This window comes from Dryobates pubescens, chromosome Z (genome assembly GCF_014839835.1).
Source record: "Dryobates pubescens isolate bDryPub1 chromosome Z, bDryPub1.pri, whole genome shotgun sequence".
NCBI lineage: Eukaryota > Metazoa > Chordata > Aves > Piciformes > Picidae > Dryobates > Dryobates pubescens.
This window is the reverse complement of record NC_071657.1, coordinates 45,064,274-45,086,191: the sequence shown is the minus strand read 5'-3', so window position 1 is coordinate 45,086,191 and position 21,918 is coordinate 45,064,274. Positions and strand designations below refer to the sequence as shown.

Genomic DNA, 21,918 nt, shown 5'->3' with positions numbered 1-21,918 from the left:
TAAACAATCCCAGCTCCTCATAGGGCTTGTGCTCAAGGCCTCTCACCAGCCTTGTTGCCTTTCTCTGGACACGTTCAAGCGTCTCGATGTCCTTCTTAAACTGAGGGGCCCAGAACTGGACACAGTACTCAAGGTGTGGCCTAACCAATGCAGAGTACAGGGGCACAATGACCTCCCTGCTCCTGCTGGCCACACTATTCCTAATGCAGGCCAGGATGCCATTGGCCTTCTTGGCCACCTGGGCACACTGCTGGCTCATGTTTAGGCGGCTGTCAATCATCACCCCCAGGTCTGTATAGTCATTCTAAGCTTGCTGTTTTTAACAAGGAAACTTTTGTAGTGGATCAACTTCTGTAAAATGTTAGTAAAGAGCAGTTTAACCCAAGTACTTAATTACTAGTTCTAGTTTTTCTGGGGAAGAAGAAGTCAATTTAGGTTGGAAAAAAAAAATCCAAATGAAGAAATGTATTGATTAATATTAAAAAACCCAGAATGATTGAAAGTCATTTTATTCTCACTTCCAATTACATACGTCTTTCCTGAAATTGTGACAATGCATCAGTATTTTTTAAATTTTTTTTTCTTTTTTTTGGTTTAATACACATCTGTGAAATTGTAATTTCTAGACTTCAACTTTCAACAGTGGTGATATATAATTGTTTCAGAAGTGGGACCAAAAATGGGTATTTCCAACATATTTAATTATGCTCCCAGAAGCAAAGCTTTTGTGATTATATGCTGGGTGTGTAGTATGACAGTGCAACTGAAATTACAGTGCCAGAAACCATGAAGTGGCTTTCCTATACTTGTGGCTTTGATAGTAGATATGGAAAATCATTGAGTATCCTGCACAAGAATTGCTCTTACAGCTACTACTTCCGGCACGTATTTCATATAACTGGAGTATACAGGGTGTTAACATTCTTCCTTTAGCCTAACTCCTACGTTTAATCCAGTCCAAAGAGGAAGACAATATGGGATTCTCAGTGAGGCTATATATTAAAGTTTAAATAATCTGGCTGAGATTTCAAAGGCACTTCAGGGATATTCTTCTGCCCACTTGCTATTAATGTGAATGGAAATTTGATCTCCAAATCTGTTAGGCAGCTTTGAAGATCTCATTTTCAGTGCACTAGGAGCAGGAAAATACTGCTGCTTTGGTAAATGGAAGTTGCTAAGCTTATTTGCCTCACTGGAGGGATGGGTCTTCAGTGTCAAATTAGATCTGTAGACAGACATCTTGTGCTATATTGGGAGTATTCCTCACAGCACTCTTTTACTCTCTTTGTCTGTTTTCTCAGTAATGTTTATTATGATTTGAAATCCATATCAAATAAACTCTGGAAGTACAACCGGTATCGCTACATTATGACTTACCATGAGAAGCCATGGTTACCTCCACCCTTCATCCTCCTGAGCCGTGTTGGTCTTCTGATAAATCGCATTGTCCGCCACCAGCCCCGAAATGAGCTGGATCAAGAGGAAGGTGACATTGGACTAAGTAAGCAGGAAAAGCTGATGAGGAATGTTTTACCAGCCTTCCGTCACTTTGTAGATCAGTTCCTCAAATAAATAGATAACTAACTAACTAACTAGGATCTGGGTAGGAGGCTTCTTTTATTTGCAAATCAAATTTTAAACCTATTGCTTGCAAATTTTTGTAGGAAAAATGACCAGGGCAGGGTTTTGCTTTGTATTTTCCTTTTGCTGTGCTAAATATTGTGCATCAGTCAACATACATGAGAACTCTGAGCTGAAATGAAGTTATAGCAGCTTATTCTGTAGGAATTAATAGCCTTCTTTTGTGTTACGAGTATGAATTATGAAATATGAGTATGTAAAATATAGTAATAAAAAATCAAGTATTATTTATTAATATGAAAAGCTGCCAAAAACTTATTAATAGGTATGGGTGTACAGCTGTAGTATATTTACAATGGATATGTACTGTATATAGACAATATTAAGAATTTCAACAGTATTAAGCAAAATGGGAAAATAACACTAGGAAAGAGAATCTGTGGCAGGGTTATGCCACTTGTCCACCAGGGAGCAGGAACCTTGCCAGAACAGCAGCGGTTAAGAAAAACAGAACCTTTTACAAAGAGGCTTTATAGAGATAACCAATTACTCACAATATTATTTCTCCTGAGGCTGAAATATAGTCCAGGTTAGACAGAGCAACAGGAGTTCCACCCATGTGGAGAGGTGCTGCTGCTGTCCAGGTTAGACAGAGCAACAGGAGTTCCACCCATGTGGAGAGGTGCTGCTGCTGTCCATTAGCTGCTAACAGCTTCTGGGGCACTCTCAGGTTGCCAGCAGGGTTGTCTCACTGTCCCAATGGCTGGGCTAGCCTGGACGCAACAGCAGGCAGCTCTCAACATTTCCCAGGGTTTGCAGGCTGTCCCAAGGTTTCAGGCTCTCAACAATAGCCTGTTTCCCTCAGTGCTTTGCTGCAAGGTCTGGGTTTGAGAAGCAGGTGTTTAGGCTGGAAGTGACTCACTGCTGCAAGGGACGGTTCTCTGGATCTTGGCCCACCCTGGCTTTGTCCCTTCTGCCCAGCAAGACACTTCTGTCGGCTCCTGGGCTTTTACGACTTGGAAGAGGCTGATTATGGGTTCAGTGCAACTTGTGTGAAGTGGCTTCTGAGACATCACGAAGATTCTGAGTTGCAAGGCTCATGGTTTCTTTTCCTGGGTCTTAGGCAAGTCAAGTCAAGGCAAGATGATGCAAGGCACCTTGCTTACAATTTGGCTTTGCTTTATCATTTGCCCAAGAACCAATTTGGCCAATTGTCAATTGATAGAATGCGATTTCACCAGGCTGTGACCATATCAGGTAAAGACATCAGTCTAGTCTAGGTGAAGCATGGGCAATGCAGGTGCCTGTTTACCACACAGTGAGGACAATATCCCTTGTTTACCAGACTTTCTGAGGCCTGGGTTCTTTGTCTTTTTCCCACATTCCCTGGAACCCTGACCCTGGAGAAGGGAGGTGGAGAGAGGGGAATCACACCTGGACATGCCAGAACTTGTTCTGGGTTTATGTTGGGCCCATTTGGCTCTACCACCACACTGAAGGTGTAGCTTTCCATGTATTTGTACAATACCAGAAATTCCTTTTGTAATTTCTCAGAGAAAGTAGCCATGGAGTCCAAGGACAGAGGAGATGCAGAGGAGGTAGGGGCCTCCCACCTCTTTGCTGCATACTTCCCTTTGTGCACATTCTTAATATCACCTCCTTCACCCTTCACCTTTTCCAGGGTCCCACTGTTGCCAGCTTCTGCAGCTTTGCCCAAAGAAGCCCTAGCCATTGTGGGGAGAGTACCACAAGATGTTGGGATGGAAATGAATACTCAATAGGAGGGCTTGTTGGTTGGATAATAGATAATAGTTGATAATGGTTGATAATACATAATAGATAATAGGTGAAGCAGTGGGATGGGGAGGATGAAAGGCTGGTGGCTGTAACCTTCTTTGAGTATGAGACTTTTTTCTTGTTTATGTACCTTTGTATCCCTTTTCTATATTTCTATGCATTGCTTGATAAATTTATTCTACTTAAATTTTGGTGTGGCTATAATTAACTAGTTTTAGCAGTGAGAAACCATTGCCACCCCGTGGAAGATCAGTGAAAATACCAAGATGCAGAGAATAAAATTTTGGTGGTAAGAAAACAGATGAATTAGGGAGGAAAAGAGCATAGTAGATGATCAACTCTCATTCACATTGAGAGGGGTACTCCAGCACACTGAGGGCAGAGCTTCCCTGTGGAGCTGTGGGTTGCAGCTGAGTATTGCATGTGTGTAGTAAACACTGCTATGTTGCTTGGCACAGATACTCCACTAACAAGTGTAGTAAGGACTCTGATATATAAAAAATGAAACAAAAATAGAGTTTGGAGGATGTGAAATTTGGATTAGAGAAGCAGTTTTCCACCATACTCATTTCTTTCCACCATATGCATTTCTTCCTATGAACTTAAAATTGATCTTTTCTCTCAGAAGCTTAGGAGCTAGAATATTAGCGTTTTAGCAGCCCAAGCAGTGTAGTTTAAAATTTTTGAATGTGTTTTCACTCAGTAATCTTGCTTAATGTTTTATATCTATGAATACATGAAGCAATTAGGTGAAAAAAACCTTTTTGTAACTCTGAGTACTTGAAAGGACTGTAACTGTTACAGGTGACTAGCCTAAATGAATGCCTGGACCAAATTAGAAGAGAAATCTTTCTAAGTCATACATATCTATATCTAAGGCTTGTGAATCATACATGTATAACAGAACACATGAAATAGTTTGGGAGAAAATACATCTTTGTGCTCAGTCATTTGGATATGTACTTTTGAGGCTTTAAAAGGGAGTGCACTGCAATTTTTATCAGTGTGTATTTGCTCCCTGCCTAAGGAAAGATAAAACCCATGTTCAGATCTATTTGGCTTCTTGAATGTTAATACATAAACCTAAATTAATGGAGTTAGGAATGATTCATTCTTCTTAAGGAAGGAGGAGGAAATAATTTGGACAGTTTTGTTTGGTTGGTTGGTTGGTTGGTTTGGTTATGGTTTTCACTAATCCTTACAAAAAGTTACATTTGTCAGCATGTTTCATACCAAATTCTGCCTTTTTTGTTCAGAGTTGTACCTGAGTGATGAAGAGTTAAAGAAACTCCATGACTTTGAGGAACAGTGCGTGGAAAAATACTTTCATGAGAAAAATGAAAGCCTGAGTTCCAGCGACAGTGAAAGGATCCGTTTGACAGCAGAAAGGTGTGCTTTGATGCAGATTTGTGCTCTTTTTATAAGTTTGTCATATAAAAAGACGTTAATAAGCTAATGCTTTTGGAACATATTATGACCACTGTGAATATAAGGTGCAGTAACATGCATAAGCCTTGCTAATTTTAAAATCTGATGTATCTATTTGAACTGCATGGCAGGCCTGGCTAGGAAGCCTTACTCCCAGAACTGCATCTCTTTGTGTGCAGTGGATGGATGTTGCTCAGATTCAATCTTGCAGACCAGGTAGAACCACAAAAACCATGCCAGACTACAGTGTACAACCCCTATTTTTATTTATAGGTGTGGCAGTGTAGGAACACTATGGAGAGTATTGCTTGTGATTGAGTATAATGTCTGTTTACAGAAATAACCATATAACCATTGTAGCATTATCTGCAATGTGGTGTCTTGGTTTGCAAAATTTCAATACACACCAAAACTCTATATGTTATCCTATTTTAGCTTCCTATTGAAATTTGTGGCAAAGCTAACATTAAGTTACTGGTCTTATCCAATAAATTTGTTTTGCCTAGAGCAAGATAGCTTCTTAATCTTTGCCCACTCATAATTTTGTTTTCTGCATACTAAACCAAAACACACTAGCAAAATGAATGTCCTCTATAAAGGAAATAAAAAGAGTGGCTTTGTTCAAAAGTTGCAGAATTGATTACAGCAAGAAGACTTCATTTAGTGGGTAAATACAGATCTGGAAAGGAAATTTTTCAGAGTGCAAAGGTGAGACACTTTAGTGAAGCATTGCGTAACATTAATACAAGAAATTTATTTCTGTGAATAGAATACTTTTGAACACTGCCCTTTGATTTTTTTTTATTCAGCTATGAGATGGGTGTTAAGGCCTTTAGTGACTTAGTGACAAAGGAAAGCAGCATCTTTTGCATGTTGCCTGCAGCTAGTTTGTCATTGTCTTAATGGCAGAGCACCAGAGAGTATCTTCAGGAAATGTGAAAATAATGACTGTGTTAGAAGTAGATCATACCAGGCCAAGAAGCTTGGACTGTTCACAGGAGGTTTGAAAAGCATAAAAAATACTTTGCTTTTTGAGCATCTGAATTTTACCTGAAAATAACTGGTGGCATCAGACTTGTAGAATCTGTTCCAAAACACCAAATAGATTCTTGGGAAGACCTCTTTCCCAGCAGTTTCTGATACCTGAAAATGCAAGAGTATATGTATATTTTGTTTGAACCTTGCTCTTCTGATGCTTACACAAGGATGCAGAAATGCATGATGACTGGTTGACGTGCATGATGTCATGTGTGTCTTAGTGAAGCATGAAATACATGATGACTGTATCAGTACAGGTTTTGGGCTGACCTGATAGAAAGCAGCTCTCTGGTAAAAAAACCTGGGGAGTCCTGGTAGACAGCAAGATGACCATAAGCCATTAATGTGCCTTTGTGGGCAAGAAGGCCAATGACATCCTGGGATACATCAAGATGAGGGTGGCAAACCAGTTATCCTTCCCCTCTAGTCTGTAATCTGAATGACATGTTGTAAGTCTGGATAATGAAAGACACCATTAAAAAAACCAAAACCAACAACAACAACAGCAACAACAACAAAGCACAAAACAAAACAAACCCCACAAAACTGTTTGAAACACTGACTTTTTATAATGTGTTGGTGGCTCCCTTTATCCTCTGGCAAATAGAAGTAAAGATACTTGGTTTGGGTTTGTAATAGTATTTTCTTTTTCCTCCTAGGGTGGAGGAGATGTTTCTGCAGCTCAAAGAAGTGCATGAAAAGGTATTTTATATCAAGGAGTCTTTACTCTCCCTAGACAGCCAGCTAGGACACTTGCAAGACCTGTCTGCCTTAACAGTGGACATACTGAAAGTGCTTTCAGCTGTAGACACCTTGCAAGTGAAAGAAGCCTTACTGACTGACACGAAACAGCAAACCTGTAGGAAGCTGCCGCATAGCTGGAGCAATGCACTCTATTCAAAGACCTTGAGCAGCCTGGAGTGTTTGTATGACAGAAAATACCACTACTACAGCATGCCACCCTCTCTCCTACGGAGCTTGGTAAGGAGCCAGTGGCCATCAGAGTGCAAAGATCACATTTCAAAGACTGAGAATAGAAAGGTGGTGGAAGACAGCTCTCAAAAGACAGAAATAGAAAGTGACACGCTTACTTCAGGAGTATCCTCTGAGACTAAGTCAACCCCTAGATATGGACAATTTTTGCTGGTGCCTCCTGACCATCAGAGAGGGTCTTTTTCTGAGGATGTCACCTTAAATTTCTCCTTCTTGAACACTCCTTCCTCGTACAGAGATGAGACATTCAGAGATGAACTACAAAGTAGCATCGCAGTGCAGCAAAGCTTGCAGGGTGTCAGCCTCATTGATGAAACCCCAGAAAATTACCAGTGGAGGCAAAGAGACTTTGTTTTTCATTTGCCATCAGAAAATACTAATGACAAAGAGATTGATCAACCTCTTGGTCTCCAGCCATCCCTGACTCTTGCAGAGAGTGCAGCACCCTCCTGCAATGACAGAGAAGAAACTGAAGGTGGTTATGTGAACTGGGGATTCTCTGAAGGTGATGAAAAAGGAGTTTTCAGCACAGAAACAAAAAAGAAGACCCTGTGCATACATTCCACTTACAAGAGTGACTGCAGTTGCATGGGTAGCAGTCCCAGGCATATCCAGATAAGAGAATCAAAGTCTTTCTCCTACAGCTCTGACTGGTCATGTCACAGCGGCTTAATCTCTCAGAACAAGCTGAAACGCACCACCTCCTGGATCAGCCCACTCTGGAGGGACTGGAATTTCTACAGGAGCAACACCTTAGAGTCCCCTAAGAAAGAGAAAAGAGGAAAAACCTGCAAATCCATAGGTGGTAATTATAAAATCCTGCATCAGTATGGTATCTTGTGGTTAGCCCAAAATATAAAAATGTTTGCTTTACACCCAAGGAGACATTAGCTTCAGTGGAGGGTGGTAAATAGAGAGCACTGAGTTACTTGTTTCCTGTCTCTGTGCTGAGTCTAACTGCTGTAGTGAAATGTTGTGCTTTATATCCTAACTGCAACACACTTGAGTGTCAGCTGCCATGATTCTCCCCCTCTTGTGGGATCCTTACAGCTGAGGCTACAGAGCTAGGTTGACAGAGGGACTGTGTTCACTCTGGGGAAGTCTCCTGTCCTGAGGATGAATGCAAGAATTGAGGGAGCCAAAGTAAATTACACAATCCCTAAGAGATACATTAGCAGTATCATGGGTCATACGGGGGCACGGAGAATGATGAGGTATACATTTTTATAGTTGGTGTCAAACTCTACCTTGTCCACCACTTTTAAGTTTGCTTAACAACAACTAAAATATAGCAGATTCCTGTTCTAAGTATGAATAGTAGGAGATGATGTATCTAATTTGTTGGTTTGTGTCTTGTGATTATGCATATTTTTGCACTGAGCTTCATGAGTATTGGTTGTGGGTGCTACAAGTTTCTCTCAGCTTGCTTTGGAAATCTGCTGAGTCTCAGTCTTATCTTAGTAAACAAAAGCTCTGTAGCTTAATGGCCTTTGTGACGCTTTCCCACAGAGTCTTTAAGATCCAGTGAGCTACACCAAGCTGAGGCAACAAAAGCAAAACAACAAAACCAAGACAGAAAGTCTGGTAGAGGAAAGAAGAATCAAAACCACCTTCAGGTGCCGGTATGTGAAGAGGCAAGAGAACCACATATCCCATATCTGTCTTTTCCATTCATTAAGAGCACTTCTACACTGTGGCTTAGTTGAAAATTTATACATTTAAAGCACTGCACACAAATTGGGTCATCTTTTTTTAGTGTGTGTCTGGCTTTGGTTTAACTTTCATTTTGTTTGAATATGTGGGATTTCAGTTTTTATTGTGCTGAAGTCTATGGACTTCACTAGATAACAAACCAGGGGTCTTACTGATTTTACACAGAACATAATAGGCCCTTGCATTTTTGCTGACAGGAGAGCTTGAAGAGGGTTCATATGATCTAGGATTGCTGAGCCATATCCAGACAGTGTGCAGGCTGAGGGAGCTGGGATTGTTTAGCCTGGAGAAGAGGAGGCTCAGGGGAGACCTTATTACTGTCTACAACTACCTGAAGGGAGGTTCTAGCCAGGAGGGGATTGGTCTCTTCTCCCAGGCAACCAGCACCAGAACAAGAGGACACAGTCTCAAGCTGCACCAGGGGAAGTTTAGGCTCAAGGTGAGGAGAAAGTTCTTCACTGAGAGAGTCATTCGCCACTGGAATGTGCTGCCCAGGGAGGTGGTGGAGTCACCGTCCCTGGAGGTGTTCAAGAGGGGATTGGACGTGGCACTTGGTGCCATGGTCTAGTCATGAGGTCTGTGGTGACAGGTTGGACTTGATGATCTTTGACGTCTCTTCCAACCTTGGTGATACTGTGATGCTGTGATTCTGTAAACAAGAAGACAGGCCCCATAATGTTGTCTCCTGCATACAAGAATCTCAGTCTTTTCTCTGAATCCATCAAACATATAACACATTGAAAACAGTACATTGATTGTGTAATATGTGAGGCAACTTTCCTGATTGTATATATATGTGTATATATGTATATGTATATATATGTGTGTGTGTGTATTTAGAAAGAGATTCCTGGGGTGTTTCTAATCTGGAAAGAGGTATCTTTGTTTAGTGAGCTGAAAGCTGGAGGCTGATTTGCTTACCTAAGATACTCAGGTCAGCAACAGATCTTACACTTTAACTTTAGGACCTAATACCTCTGAAGGGATTCTGAGGGACTTCAAACTTTGTTTTAAAAACCTGTAGTGCTACGTCTTTCATCAATAATATTTACTAGACAAAAACAACATACCTTGTACAATTTGTAACAAAAATGGGAAAATCTGGGTTTTGGTTGAGGACGAGTTTGGTTGTTGGCATTTCAGTGAAGCTCTGAAAGGCCATGTTATCGGGTGTCAGAGAAACTGCAGAGGTGCTAGTCGTCCTGTAAATCATGTGTTGTTTTGTCTATGCCTTGCCAGGTGATTAGAGTGGATGATTGTCCACAGAACACCCAAGTAAGCTCAGAGCCTGCAGAGATCAATGTCTGGGATGAGCAAGAGAAACACAACAAGAACTGGCTCACTGTGTCTAATTTCAGTCAGCTAAGTATGTGATACTTTGCAGATGGTGAATATCAGAACAGCTTTTAAAAAATTCACAAATTCACCCACCACTTTCATCTCATGGTATAATTTTTGCAGAATTAGACTAAAGTTGCAGCCATGATGACTTGGTTATTTGTTGTGTTGTTGCAGAGTCAAAAGGTTAGATGAGAAGTCAATTAAAGCTTTCCATGAGTGTTGCCTGTCTCACTTGGCATATAGTACAGTACTAATCCTCAGGAATAAGTGGGAAGCAAGGAGGACGATATCCTTGTCTCCTCTCCTGTGGTGTCTTCCAAAGTGAAAAAATAAACTCTTGCAAATTTCTCAGGGCATTTAGACTCACAGCAGTGCTTCAATACTGTATCTGCTGGCAGATCCTCTACGTGCGTTATTCATTACTTGCCTCTCAGAAACACATCCTCCAAAGGGGAGAAATTATTTCTGTATTGTCTGTGTTGGAATGAAAAGGGAATGGCATTCCTGCTCTTCTCATAGTAATTTTCCAACTTTAATTCTCAGAAGTCCTTTTCATATTTCATCTTTCAGCACCATGGAATGAAGTGACTTAGCATAGCATGGTCTGAGAAGGGTTGTGCTCCTCTAAAATCATCTGACAGAGAATGGAAACAGTCAATTTTAACACTGTGAAATTCTGTTATTGTTTTATGGCCCATTATGCTGGGCCAATAGAATATATAGGTTGTTTATTTTGTAGAATTGCACAGATATTTAGTTTGTAGCAGCAGAGGTCTTAATTTACACTATGGAAATAGCTGACACCTGCTTTTTTTGGCTAGGTTTGGAACGTCTCAGTTACATGCACCAGAAAATTAAAAATCAAGATATCAGTAGACATACAATACCATTCTGTGATTATCTGAAGTATTCTCAAAAGGTAAGACCTCAGATTGCATGCCTAGTCTATAGTTTTGGCTGGCATGAGCCCAAGGTGGCTTTAGTGATGTTCCTGGACTTGCTGCTAAAGATTTTTTTAACATATTAGAAACTTTGTTGTCTGCTTGCACAACGCATGTGTGTGTGTAAATGAACCATATAACTGCTGTTAACATCCCATTAATATTATTGAAGTAGTTTATTAAATTATTGAATCACAGAGTGGTTCTGAGTATGAAGAAGCTGGTCAGAAGTTACACTTATGCTGATGTTTTATTAATCAAGAAGCAAGCACACAACTTGGTCTTGAACGTGTTGGCAGAATTGGTATCAGAGTCAAGTAAATTTTGGAAAGTTAGCTACGAAGCTCTTAATCTGTTAAAAAGAGGTAGTTATTTTTTACAAAGCAGGAGGTAAGCATTGATAATAATTGAAAAACCACTGGCATATAAACATTATACCTTATTATTTATTAGAATTAATTTGCAGCTCCATAATATAAATGTCCTCTGCCTCTGTAGCTTAACATAGGTTCATTGACTTTGATTGACTTTATATTTCCTGAAGATTGAGGGCAGTAATCTGGATTATAGAAGTGTTATTCTTCTGAATATTAGTCAATTTCTGACTAACGTATTAGGAGGAACCAGTTGGACCAATCTTCTGAAAGTTAAAAGACTGTTTGAGTGTTTCATTAACTACAAGACATGTGGAATATGTGATCTAAATATCACAGGAAAGATACTCAGTGTGTTACTTTCTTCTGTGATAGAAATTTAGAGTGTATTTTATCTTCAGCAACTGTAAAGACTACCCCTAAATTGGAATTTTCCAATATAAGGAGAGTTCTCTAGTATTGTCCATGTTAGAAGACCTTTAACACATCTTGATAAGTGCATTGAGATATAGATGGCTACCTTAGTATTTTATTCAAATGAGTGGAGACAGCACAGAAAACTGTATTGTGAACAAATTAGTTTCATTTTGTGTAAATATGGCAATGCTGTAATGCAGTTACCTCTCAGTGTGATTCATGCTAACAATAAGCATACCATTCGCCCAGGGAGGTGGTGGAGTCACCATCGCTGGAGGTGTTCAAGAGGGAATTGGACATGGCACTTGGTGCCATGGTTTAGTCATGAGGTCTTTGGTGACAGGTTGGACTTGATGATCTTTGAGGTCTCTTCCAACCTTGGTGATTCTGTGATTCTGTGATTTAAGTATTTTCAAGACTGTACCTTTCTGAGTTTTGCAGTGTCCATAGGACAGGAAGTTCAGATTTTTACCAGTAAAAGTATCTTTTTTTTTTCTTCCCCCCCACCCCCCTTTTACCCCCACAGGATTTGAGTAATAACATATTTGGAACCACCAAGAAAAATAATCTGAACAGGAGCTCCTTGTATGTATTATTAGTGTATTAAGATATTCATCACATGCTTTAGAAAAGAGACGTGTACTTTGCAGGTTTCTACTTCAGTACTACAGTATACATAAGAGGAGAAATTGATGTGAAATGAAGAATTAAGGCAATTCAGTCAAATTAAGTTTCTTTAACCCTTATTTATGGAGAGATAGGAGACACATTTAAACACGTAGAAACAAATACATTTAAACTTGCTATTACTCCATTCTAGTGAGCATGAAAAGTTTCATTTGCTTTTGCTGTGTAAATTGCATGTTTCCTGTTCTACTAATTTAAATGCTAGCAGCTCCTGAAAGCTTCTTTTATTCTCTGATTAATATCTTTTGTACTGAGTCTGTACATTTACAAAATGCTTAGCTTGGTTTTCTTAATGGGTTTCCAGTAGAAATTAAGGTTTGGTTATGTTAGTGAAAGTATGCCGATTTCAAAACTGTTTTCAATTTTACTGTGCTTTTTTGCTTGGTTGTTTGGTTGGTTTTGGTGGTTTGTTGGTGTTTTTTGTTTGGTTTGGAGGTTGTTTGTTTTGTTGTGTTTTTGTTTGGCTGTTTTTTTCAGCCTGATTGATTTGTATTAGTACTGGGTGTATTTTTTCCACATGCATTGCTGCCCATATATTCCTCTTCCTTTTCTTTTATTTTCATCTATTTATTTTATATCTGTCTTATTTGGTAACACAGTAATGTAATAAATAAAAGACAGTAGAAAGCTGTCACATCCCATGTGATTTCATCATGGGAAAAGGAAAAAAGATGCCATGTTTTTTGCCCATTCTGTGGTTGTTGTGGGAGGTTGGTTGGTTTGTTTGTTTTGGTGGGTTTTTTGGTGTGGTGGTTTTTTTGGTTTGTGTTTTTTTTTTTTAACCCAGTCATTTATAGACAGTAGGGAAACTGCATACTTAACCACAAGGACTTACAGGCCATTGAGTGGCCTGATTCTGTCACTCAGTCTCTTGTCTTCAGTGTGAACTCTCTGGTCTTTGAGGTGAATTATAGCCACTGTCTTCGGTAACAGAGACTTTCCAATGCTGATGGTGTAGTCTTTCTGCAGCCTTGCTAATCCAAAGGACCATCAGTTTAAAAAGTCAATGGTAGATGCAGATGAAAAGTATCTCTGAATACATCTCAATATTGATTGAAAAATGTGTAAACAATTGTGTATGTGATTAAAGTGGTCATTAATTGATACTGTTACTAGAGTGTAAACAATGAACACAGTGCAGATCATAAGAGCAATTCAACATAAAACAGAAAGAAACATGCAGAAAAATGTGGCTGTTCTTCAGTAACTGAAGATTATTTGCTGATTGTTGCAATGAACAGAGTTGTGCTGGGAATTACTTTGTTCTGTTTGCTAATCAAACCTTTGCGAGGTTTGTCTTCACATAGATCACCTTTTAAAAAAAATATGTAACAGCATTAGCATAATGATAGAAATGTTCAAGTAAAATATCAAATGCTTTCTTTTAAACAGGTTGAGAACTTCAGAGGAAACTGACAGTAAGTTTTTGATTGCTTGTCACTCATTTTAATGAATCTTCCCAAATCTTACTTAAAATTTGGAAGTATAGAATCCAAAAGTTAATAGTTGGTGGGTTATTAGAAAATGTTCAGCTGCTCTTTCATATGCTAGTTAGTATTTTCTACCTTAAGTGAAAGATTTTTTTATGAGGAGATGTTTTCTTCTTGGTAACTGTCAAAATCTTAAAATTAAAAAAAAGAAAACAAACATTTTTACTTTAGACTGCCCAGTAATGTTGTGCTTTTCACCAGGAAGAAACTCTTTAAGATGATGGTGCTGCTTGTATCTCTGGCAGTCTAAGGAACCTCTTGAGTTAAAGCGGAGTATATTCTTGAGGATGGATTTTGATGTAAAATTTTTAATATATGCTAGATTTTTGAAGTTGCAGGTTGGTGTAATTCCTTTGTGTGTCTGATTTCCCTGAAATTATTAAATCAGTGAAAGACTGAATTTTTTATGAAATGCTCAATGAAGAAATCAGGATTATAGCAAGGAATTACTTTGTTCCACGGAAGTTGAGTGCCTGTTAACTTCACTTGCATGTGTTGTCTTTTTTGTCTATTTTCCAGTTTTCCTAACGTGCTACTTAGCTGTAAGAGGCTGAGCAGCTCAGCATGAGTCATTCTGAGGCTAGCTGTACCACAGAAATGAGTTGCTCTTAGACTTACTTCCTCTTCAAGTGCTGTTCTTTTTGGGTTCAGATATGCACTAAATGCTGCAGTGCCAAAGCACACTACTGCAAGCATAGTGAGTTGTGGGGCTGCTCTCTAGAACACATAATTACTTTGATTAAAATCCAGTTTTTCCATCCCCCAAAAATAATTGCTTGGTTTCTGCACCTCTTTTCATGTTTATTGTTTTACATCACATGAAATACAGTAAGACTACGTGGGTCCAGCAAAAGGGAGATTGAAACACCAAACACACTCGGTGGAAACACTGGCCTTTTGCCTAACAACTCTGTGCTTCTTATTTAAGATCTGTTTTGCTAGAAAAGGGAATACAAACAAATAAAATAGACCAAGAAGAAAAGCATAACATTCAAATATTTTGGCAAAGATTCAGTGTGATTAGGTCATTTTTCATCATTAAAATTTGCACAGTGTGCTTATTTCCTGAAATCTGACATTTTGAAGGATTGTTTTCTAGTAGAATTGTTAGTAGATTGTTTTCTGGTATTCTAGTAGATTGTTTTCTGGTATTAGATGGCAGATAACTTGCCAGATATCTGCTGGGAACTTAACACAGCAGAGAGAAGGAAGTCTGGGAGGTTCTTAGAGTATATGGGGGATAGCTCAAGCTGCACCAGGGGAAGTGTAGGCTCCAGGTGAGGAGAAAGTTCTTCACAGAGAGAGCTGTCAGCCTTTGGAATGGGCTGCCCAGGGAGGTGGTGGAGTCACCATCCCTGGAGGTGTTCAGGAGGGGATTGGACACGGCACTTGGTGCCATGGTTTAGTAGTCATGAGGTATTGGGTGACAGGTTGGACTTGATGACCTTTGAGGTCTTTTCCAACGTGATTGATTCTATGATTCTGTGGTAGCTTCTTGTCACAGATGCTGTGTGAGCCTACCAGGGATGAGGCTTTGTTTGACCTACAGTTTACAAATACGAGATGAGCTGGTGGGAGATGTGGTCAGAGGCTGCCTGGGGTCCAGTGACCATGAAACAATAATTTTTTCAATATGCAGTACAACTGGGAGGGACATCAACAAAACCTCAGCTTTGGACTTCCAGAGGGCAGACTTTGGCTTATTTAGGGAACTAATTCAGAAAGTACCTTGGGAAATAGCTGTTAAAAACCAAGGGGTGCAGGAAGTGCTGGACCTACTTCAAGAAAGAAATCCTGAAGGCACAGGAACAGGCCGTCCCAATGTGCCAGTTGCTTGAACATGTCCAGAGAAGAGCAACAACGCTGGTGAGAAGTCTGGACCACAAGCCCTATGAGCAACAGCTGAGGGAGCTGGGATTGTTTAGCCTGGAGAAGAGGAGGCTCAGGGGAGACCTTATTGCCATCTACAACTACCTGAAAGGTGCTTGTAGCCAGGTGGGGGTTGGTCTCTTCTGCTAGACAACCAGCAACAGAACAAGAGGACACAGTCTCAAGCTGTGCAGGGGGAAGTTTAGGCTTGATCTTAGAAAGAAGTTCTTCACATAAAGAGTTATTTGCCATTGGAATGGGCTGCCCAGCGAGGTGGTGGGGTCAATGTCCCTGGAGGTATTTAAGAAAACACTGGATGAGGCACTTAGTACTGTAGTCTACTTTATTAGTTAGGGTTAGGTGATTGGTTGATTATGGGTGATTCTGTGTGTGATTAATGGAAACATGCCCATTTATTTTCATTTTATTAAAAAGACATTACTAAGTAAAGATTTTTTGACCAAATTTAATTTTACTATGTCTGTTAAATATGTAACTACAGAATAGAATAGAATACATAGAATAAACCAGGTTGGTAGAGACCTTCAAGATCATCGCATCCAACCCATCAACCAATCCAACCCACCTAAACAACTAACCCATGGCACCAAGAACCCCATCAAGTCTTCTCCAGAAAACCCCCAATGATGGCGAATCCACCACCTCCCCAGGCAGCCCATTCCAATGGGCAATCACTCTCTCTGTATAGAACCTTTTCCTAACATCCAACCTAAACCTCCCCTGGTGCAACCTGAGACTGTGTCCTCTTGTTCTGGTACTGGCTGCCTGGGAGAAGAGACCAACATCCATCTGTCTACAATTATTGGGCTGTCTATAATTATTGGTCTGTTTTAATTTTAACAGTACTTTAGATGCTGTGGGTTGATGGGACAGTATTGTTATAACTTTGGTGTATAGTAAATGGAATGCTTAATGACTGAGAATGAACTTTGAAATATTGTGCCTTTGGGAGGTTGTGAATCATGAATGACAGGAAAGAGCATTTAATATTGCAAGGTGTAATTGGCTTAGAGAAGCTACTTGTCCTTGAGGTTAATATCTCAAGTTTCCCACCATTTCCCTGTGTAATGGGTTGGGGCAGATCCCCTCCCCACCACAGGCAGAAATAACGACTCAGGCAAATGGATTGCAAAAAGTGATGGAAAGTTTAAATAGGAAAACAATAACAAACAACAATGAAAGTTTTACAGAGACCCACAAGCACCATGACAAAGAGAGAGATCCCAGAACATACCCAAGAACATCCCATCCCCACCTGGGGGTACACCCAAACCCCCCCCAGGGCTCTTTCTTCCCCCCCCCCCCAACCCAGCCTTGGGCCTGAGCAGGCCCAAGGGAGGCAGCTCACGCCATGTTACCTAGGCAGCAGCAGGGGACGAAAGAGGAAGTGAAGACCCCGCATGGCCTTTTTATAGGGGAGCAGGGCATTATGGGAATGGAATACCTGGTCCCTGTGACCACCCCCTGGGCTGGGCCCACCCCTTGGGACCTCCCAGGTGTGGCCTGCGCAGTGGCATCTGGGCCAGCACCCAGCCTAAACCACCACACCCTGAATAAGTAATCTGGCTATAGTATATTGATGACTGAAATCTGCCAGTATACTATGCATTATAATGTAGCTAAAGATTATTAGTAATTCCCCTGTTTAGAATGCTGAGACAGTAATTCTGATTAATCTGTTTCATGACAAACTCTGGGATGGAAGGAATTAAAAACATTATGCACTTATCTCTGCTATAATAAAATAATGATTCTTTAAACATTATTTCAGATCTCTTCACCTGCTTGAAAACATCTCAAGATCTGCATCATCACTACTCAGGTAAAAAGGAGGTGCCAGAATAATAGCTAAATAATTTAACAAATTAAGTATAATATTAGTTCTTCCCTTCTCCCCTACTGTGATTTTAATTTTGAAGAGTTGCACAACTGCTGACTGCTAAGGTTTTGCATTAACTTGTGTTTAACACTCTGGTAAGGAAATTATGGATTATTTTCTAGATGCTAATTGCTCCATTCTGGCTATTTCTGGCAAATACAGAGCAGAATGTGGAAAATAGCTTTCAAAAATATTAGTGGAAACAATGTCTAGAGCTCCCAATCCTAGGGGAGCAGAAGAGGCATTCATTCGTTTGAGGCTGTCACATCCCCTCATCCCTCCCACATCCGCCTATCTGCTTGCCGGCACTGGTTTCTTCAATTAATTGGTCCTGTACTTAATCTGTGTTTATATACCTATGGACTCCAGGAAATCTGGCAGGAAATAAATAATTTCAATGCTAATTGCCAGTAGTCCTGTCTTTCCCTCAACTGAGTATGCACAGATTTTCCCACAAAGCCTGGATTTCGCTTTCTTTTCCTGAAGGAGAGCAGATCAGAGTTTGCCAGTAGATGTCTCTATTGCCCACAGGACCTGGCCTCTTTGAAGTGAAGCCTAGGGTAAATAGGAAGCATTAGCAGCCTCCTGAATTTCAAAAAGAAGCAATTTTCATTGGGAATAACACCTCCTGGTTTGTAATCAGTGTACAGGAGTAACTTCTCTGACATCATAGCGTTAATGCAATGATTAATTTGTCTCTTGTCAGGCACCCTATTTAAGATTAGATAGAGCATTTTAGCACAGATGAGAATGGTTCCCTTGTTGACAACCATCTCAAGATGTTTTAATGTAGGCTTTCTTTCCTCAGGAAGATTGGGATGTAATTTAGCCAACTAAGCCCAAAAGGTTGGTATTAAATCCTGCACCGTATACAGATTATGCATTGTTTTTGCTATCAGATTGTGCCAGCAGATGCAGTTCTGCCTCTCATTACACCCAAAAGAATTTGAGTTTTTACCCAAGTTCAGCAAGTGGTGCAAGTCCACTTCAGATTGTTTCTTGACACTCTGAGTGCTGGCAGAGTCTGACTGATGCACAGGTCTGGCAGCCCCCCTGTTCAAATCATTGTTCCTGCTAATTTTTGTGATAGGAGTATGTTCCTTGTTAGGAGGCATCAAAGGAGGACCTTGATTTTCAGTCCATGCTCCAAAACTATTCAGGCATGTTAACCTATGTCTGATGAATTTGGAGTATGTAAACAAACCTTGGAGTCTGAAATGTAAATCTTCTCAAATGAAGACCCTAATTCATGAGGTGACATGTCATGGGTCCCCTTTGATCTCTCCTTTTGGGCTAAATAATCTCTAATTAGTTTCTGCTCAGAGAATTAATCTTAAAAAGAACAGACAATGTCTAAGATCTGGAATAGTCTGTTGTCAGGGCTTTTTGATTTGGACACTAGTTTTATCTTCAGCCATTGAACAGAAAAATTAGAAACTATAGCATCCAAGTTTCCTTCCTATTCTAGTCTCACCCACTTTGTGGCTTGCTTCACACCTTTCTCCCCATTCTTGATAACTCAGTCATTGTGAGCACAAATCCATAAACATTTAGTTGGCACTCTGAAGTTTTAAAGGTGTTTGCCTGAGAAATAAGCTGCTAATTAGGGAGATATAATAGTGTTACTAACGTTGTTTGGCAAGGAGCCCAGATAAGGAAACAGAACAAGGCAAGCCTGGATTTTCCTGCGATGCCTTGCTAAATATCCATGTGCTTCTGAGCCTGATGAGACAGGCAGTGAGAGCAACTGGGTCCAGTGCATCTCATTGGCACAGTGTAAATGTTGCTGCATTAGAGCCAGTGTGAGTGGGAGGTAGTGGCAGCTCTTGGTGGGAGGATCAAGAGTTAACAGAAGCAGTCATGCTAGCTGTGGTGCAAGGGACTTGTCCCACAGAGCATATTTTCTTGGAAGGCTGGAATCAATGAACATAAGAAAGAACGGAGGCTGATGTTTGTAAGATACAATGGGCCTTCAAAGGGAAATTCAGGCTGGTTAGAATGGTGATCATATGTGACACAGGACTGCACTGACACCACTTTGGCTTTGTACATTACAGTGAAGTGCTGCCAGATGCTTTTGAAACTTAGCCAGCTTGTTGTTTATTCACTATTATAGTGAAATCTGTGTTGTTTGCAGCTGTTGAAAGAAACAACTTAATGAGACTTGCTCAGACCATACCATTTACACCAGTCCAACTCTTCGGTGAGTACCAGCTTCATGGTTGTGGGTTGTTTTGGTTTTTTTTTCATTCCTTTATAAATAGTATGTGCATTATTCTTCTTATGACTGTGTTTGAGAAATTTCCTGATTCTAATCCTTCTATAACCAATTCAGATCAGGTTGCTGAGGGCAATTTTGTGTCAGTCCATAAATAGAGATTCCTCAGATTTGCTGGACAACCTCTTGCAACGTTTGACTGACTTCATTGTGAACCTAGTATTTTTCCTAGTATTTGTTGAGTTTTCCTTTGCTGTAGCTTGTATCCATTGTCATTCATGTGATTACTGTCAACCTCAGAATTGAATCTAACTTCATCTTCCCTATACCTGTTAGCAGGTGTGACCGTTTGACGCTGTGCCTTTAAGAAAGGGGCACACTGGCTAAATGTTTATAAAATATTTAGGTATTCTAAACAAATTTCATTGGTGGATGGATGAAATGCAACTTTATCGGGCAGCTGGGACCTTCTCTCAGTTTCTCTTCCTTCGCTGTTCCTTTCGGCTGGACTGCTTCTGGGCTTCTGGCCAGCTAAGATAAGATACTAACTCCTGTACCAGGCCTCTCTCTTTCCTTCCTGCCCTGTTAACCGTCCTTGTCTCTTTTCTACCTCTTTTGGGGGAGAAGGGAGGTAGGGGGTGAAGGAGGCACAGGGGGAAGCCCCCTTTGTGGGGGGGTCTGGTTTCTGGTTGAGTTTATTTGCTGTATATTCCTGTATATATTGTAAAATACCTGTATTTGTTGTGTTACATATAATCTGTTTCCTTGTAAAATACAGTCTCCTTTCTCTGACTGAGTTTTAGCCACGGTTTCTTTCTCAGTGGGGGAGGGAAAGCAGAGCCTTTCCTTTCAACCCACCACAGCAGGGTAGCTGATGACAGCAAAAACATTCCTTTTAATTTTCATTATCTTCATCATCTCTCTGTTTCTCTCTCTCCCTCTCTCTTTTTCTCTCTCTGCCTCATGCACATGCATATATACATATGTGTAGCATATCCAACTAAGAAGAAAACAAAGTACTGGCTGAAAGGGCGTTACTTCTGTACCTGGTACAGAAGACTAGTAAAACAACTGTGCTGTAACTAAAGAGTGAGGAAATAATACATAAATACTGAAATTAGTGGGCAATATTGCCTTACAATAGAGAATTTCTGCCTCTAGATAGTTGAGATCCTTCTGTTCAATGGGTAGAATATTTTGTCTCACAGCAACTAATTGCTAATACGTGCAACATAATAGGATTTATTCAACTAGATTTGAAGGAGTCTGAGGGTGGTAAACTGGAGTCAGGGGTGAAACCAGCAGCCCAGCTGAAGTGCATGTACACTAATGCATGAAGTATGGGCAACAAACAAGAGGAGCTGGAAGCCTTGTTGCAGCAGGAAAGTTATGATGTACTTGCCATCACAGAGACGTGGTGATATAACTCACATGGCTGGAACACTGCAATTGACGGCTAAAGGCTCTTCAGGAGAGACAGGCAAGGATGAAGGGGTGGAGGGGTGGCCCTGTACATCAGGGAGGCACTGGATACCATTGAGCTGGAGATTAGGGATGATTGGGTTGAGTGCTTGTGGGTGAGAATTAGACGGAAGACCAGCAGGGCAGACATCCTGGTTGGAGTCTGTTATAGACCACCCAACCAATATCACAGTATGACACTATCACAGTATAACCAAGGTTGGAAGAGACCCCAAGGATCATCAAGTCCAACCCGTCCCAGCAGACCTCATGACTAGACCATGGCACCAAGTGCCATGTCCAACCTCCCCTTGAACACCTCCAGGGACGGCGACTCCACCACCTCCCTGGGGAGCACATTCCAATGACGAATGACTCTCTCAGTGAAGAACTTTTTCCTCACCTCGAGTCTAAACCTCCCCTGGCACAGCTTGAGACTGTGTCCCCTTGTTCTGGGGCTGGTTGCCTGGGAGAAGAGACCAACCCCTTCCTGGCTACAACCACCTTTCAGGTAGTTGTAGAGGGCAATGAGGTCACCCCTGATCCTTCTCTTCTCCAGGCTAAACAATCCCAGCTCCCTCAGCCTCTCCTCGTAGGGCTTGTGCTCAAGGCCTCTCACCAGCCTTGTTGCCCTTCGCTGGACACGTTCAAGTGTCTCAATGTCCTTCTT

At 40.7% G+C, this 21,918-nt stretch overlaps 1 protein-coding gene across 1 annotated transcript in view; it reads left to right on the top strand.

Annotated features, from left to right (window-relative positions):
- The window catches only part of TRPM6 (transient receptor potential cation channel subfamily M member 6), a 110,028-nt gene that overhangs the window by 69,625 nt on the left and 18,485 nt on the right, over nucleotides 1–21,918 (top strand). Inside the window, exons 25-34 of the mRNA XM_054177767.1 lie at nucleotides 1,302–1,501; nucleotides 4,635–4,767; nucleotides 6,504–7,642; nucleotides 8,347–8,459; nucleotides 9,790–9,916; nucleotides 10,713–10,810; nucleotides 12,150–12,208; nucleotides 13,703–13,728; nucleotides 17,462–17,512; nucleotides 19,707–19,772. Coding sequence (XP_054033742.1) covers nucleotides 1,302–1,501; nucleotides 4,635–4,767; nucleotides 6,504–7,642; nucleotides 8,347–8,459; nucleotides 9,790–9,916; nucleotides 10,713–10,810; nucleotides 12,150–12,208; nucleotides 13,703–13,728; nucleotides 17,462–17,512; nucleotides 19,707–19,772 — 2,012 coding nt within the window. The remainder of the gene's footprint in view (nucleotides 1–1,301; nucleotides 1,502–4,634; nucleotides 4,768–6,503; nucleotides 7,643–8,346; nucleotides 8,460–9,789; nucleotides 9,917–10,712; nucleotides 10,811–12,149; nucleotides 12,209–13,702; nucleotides 13,729–17,461; nucleotides 17,513–19,706; nucleotides 19,773–21,918) is intronic.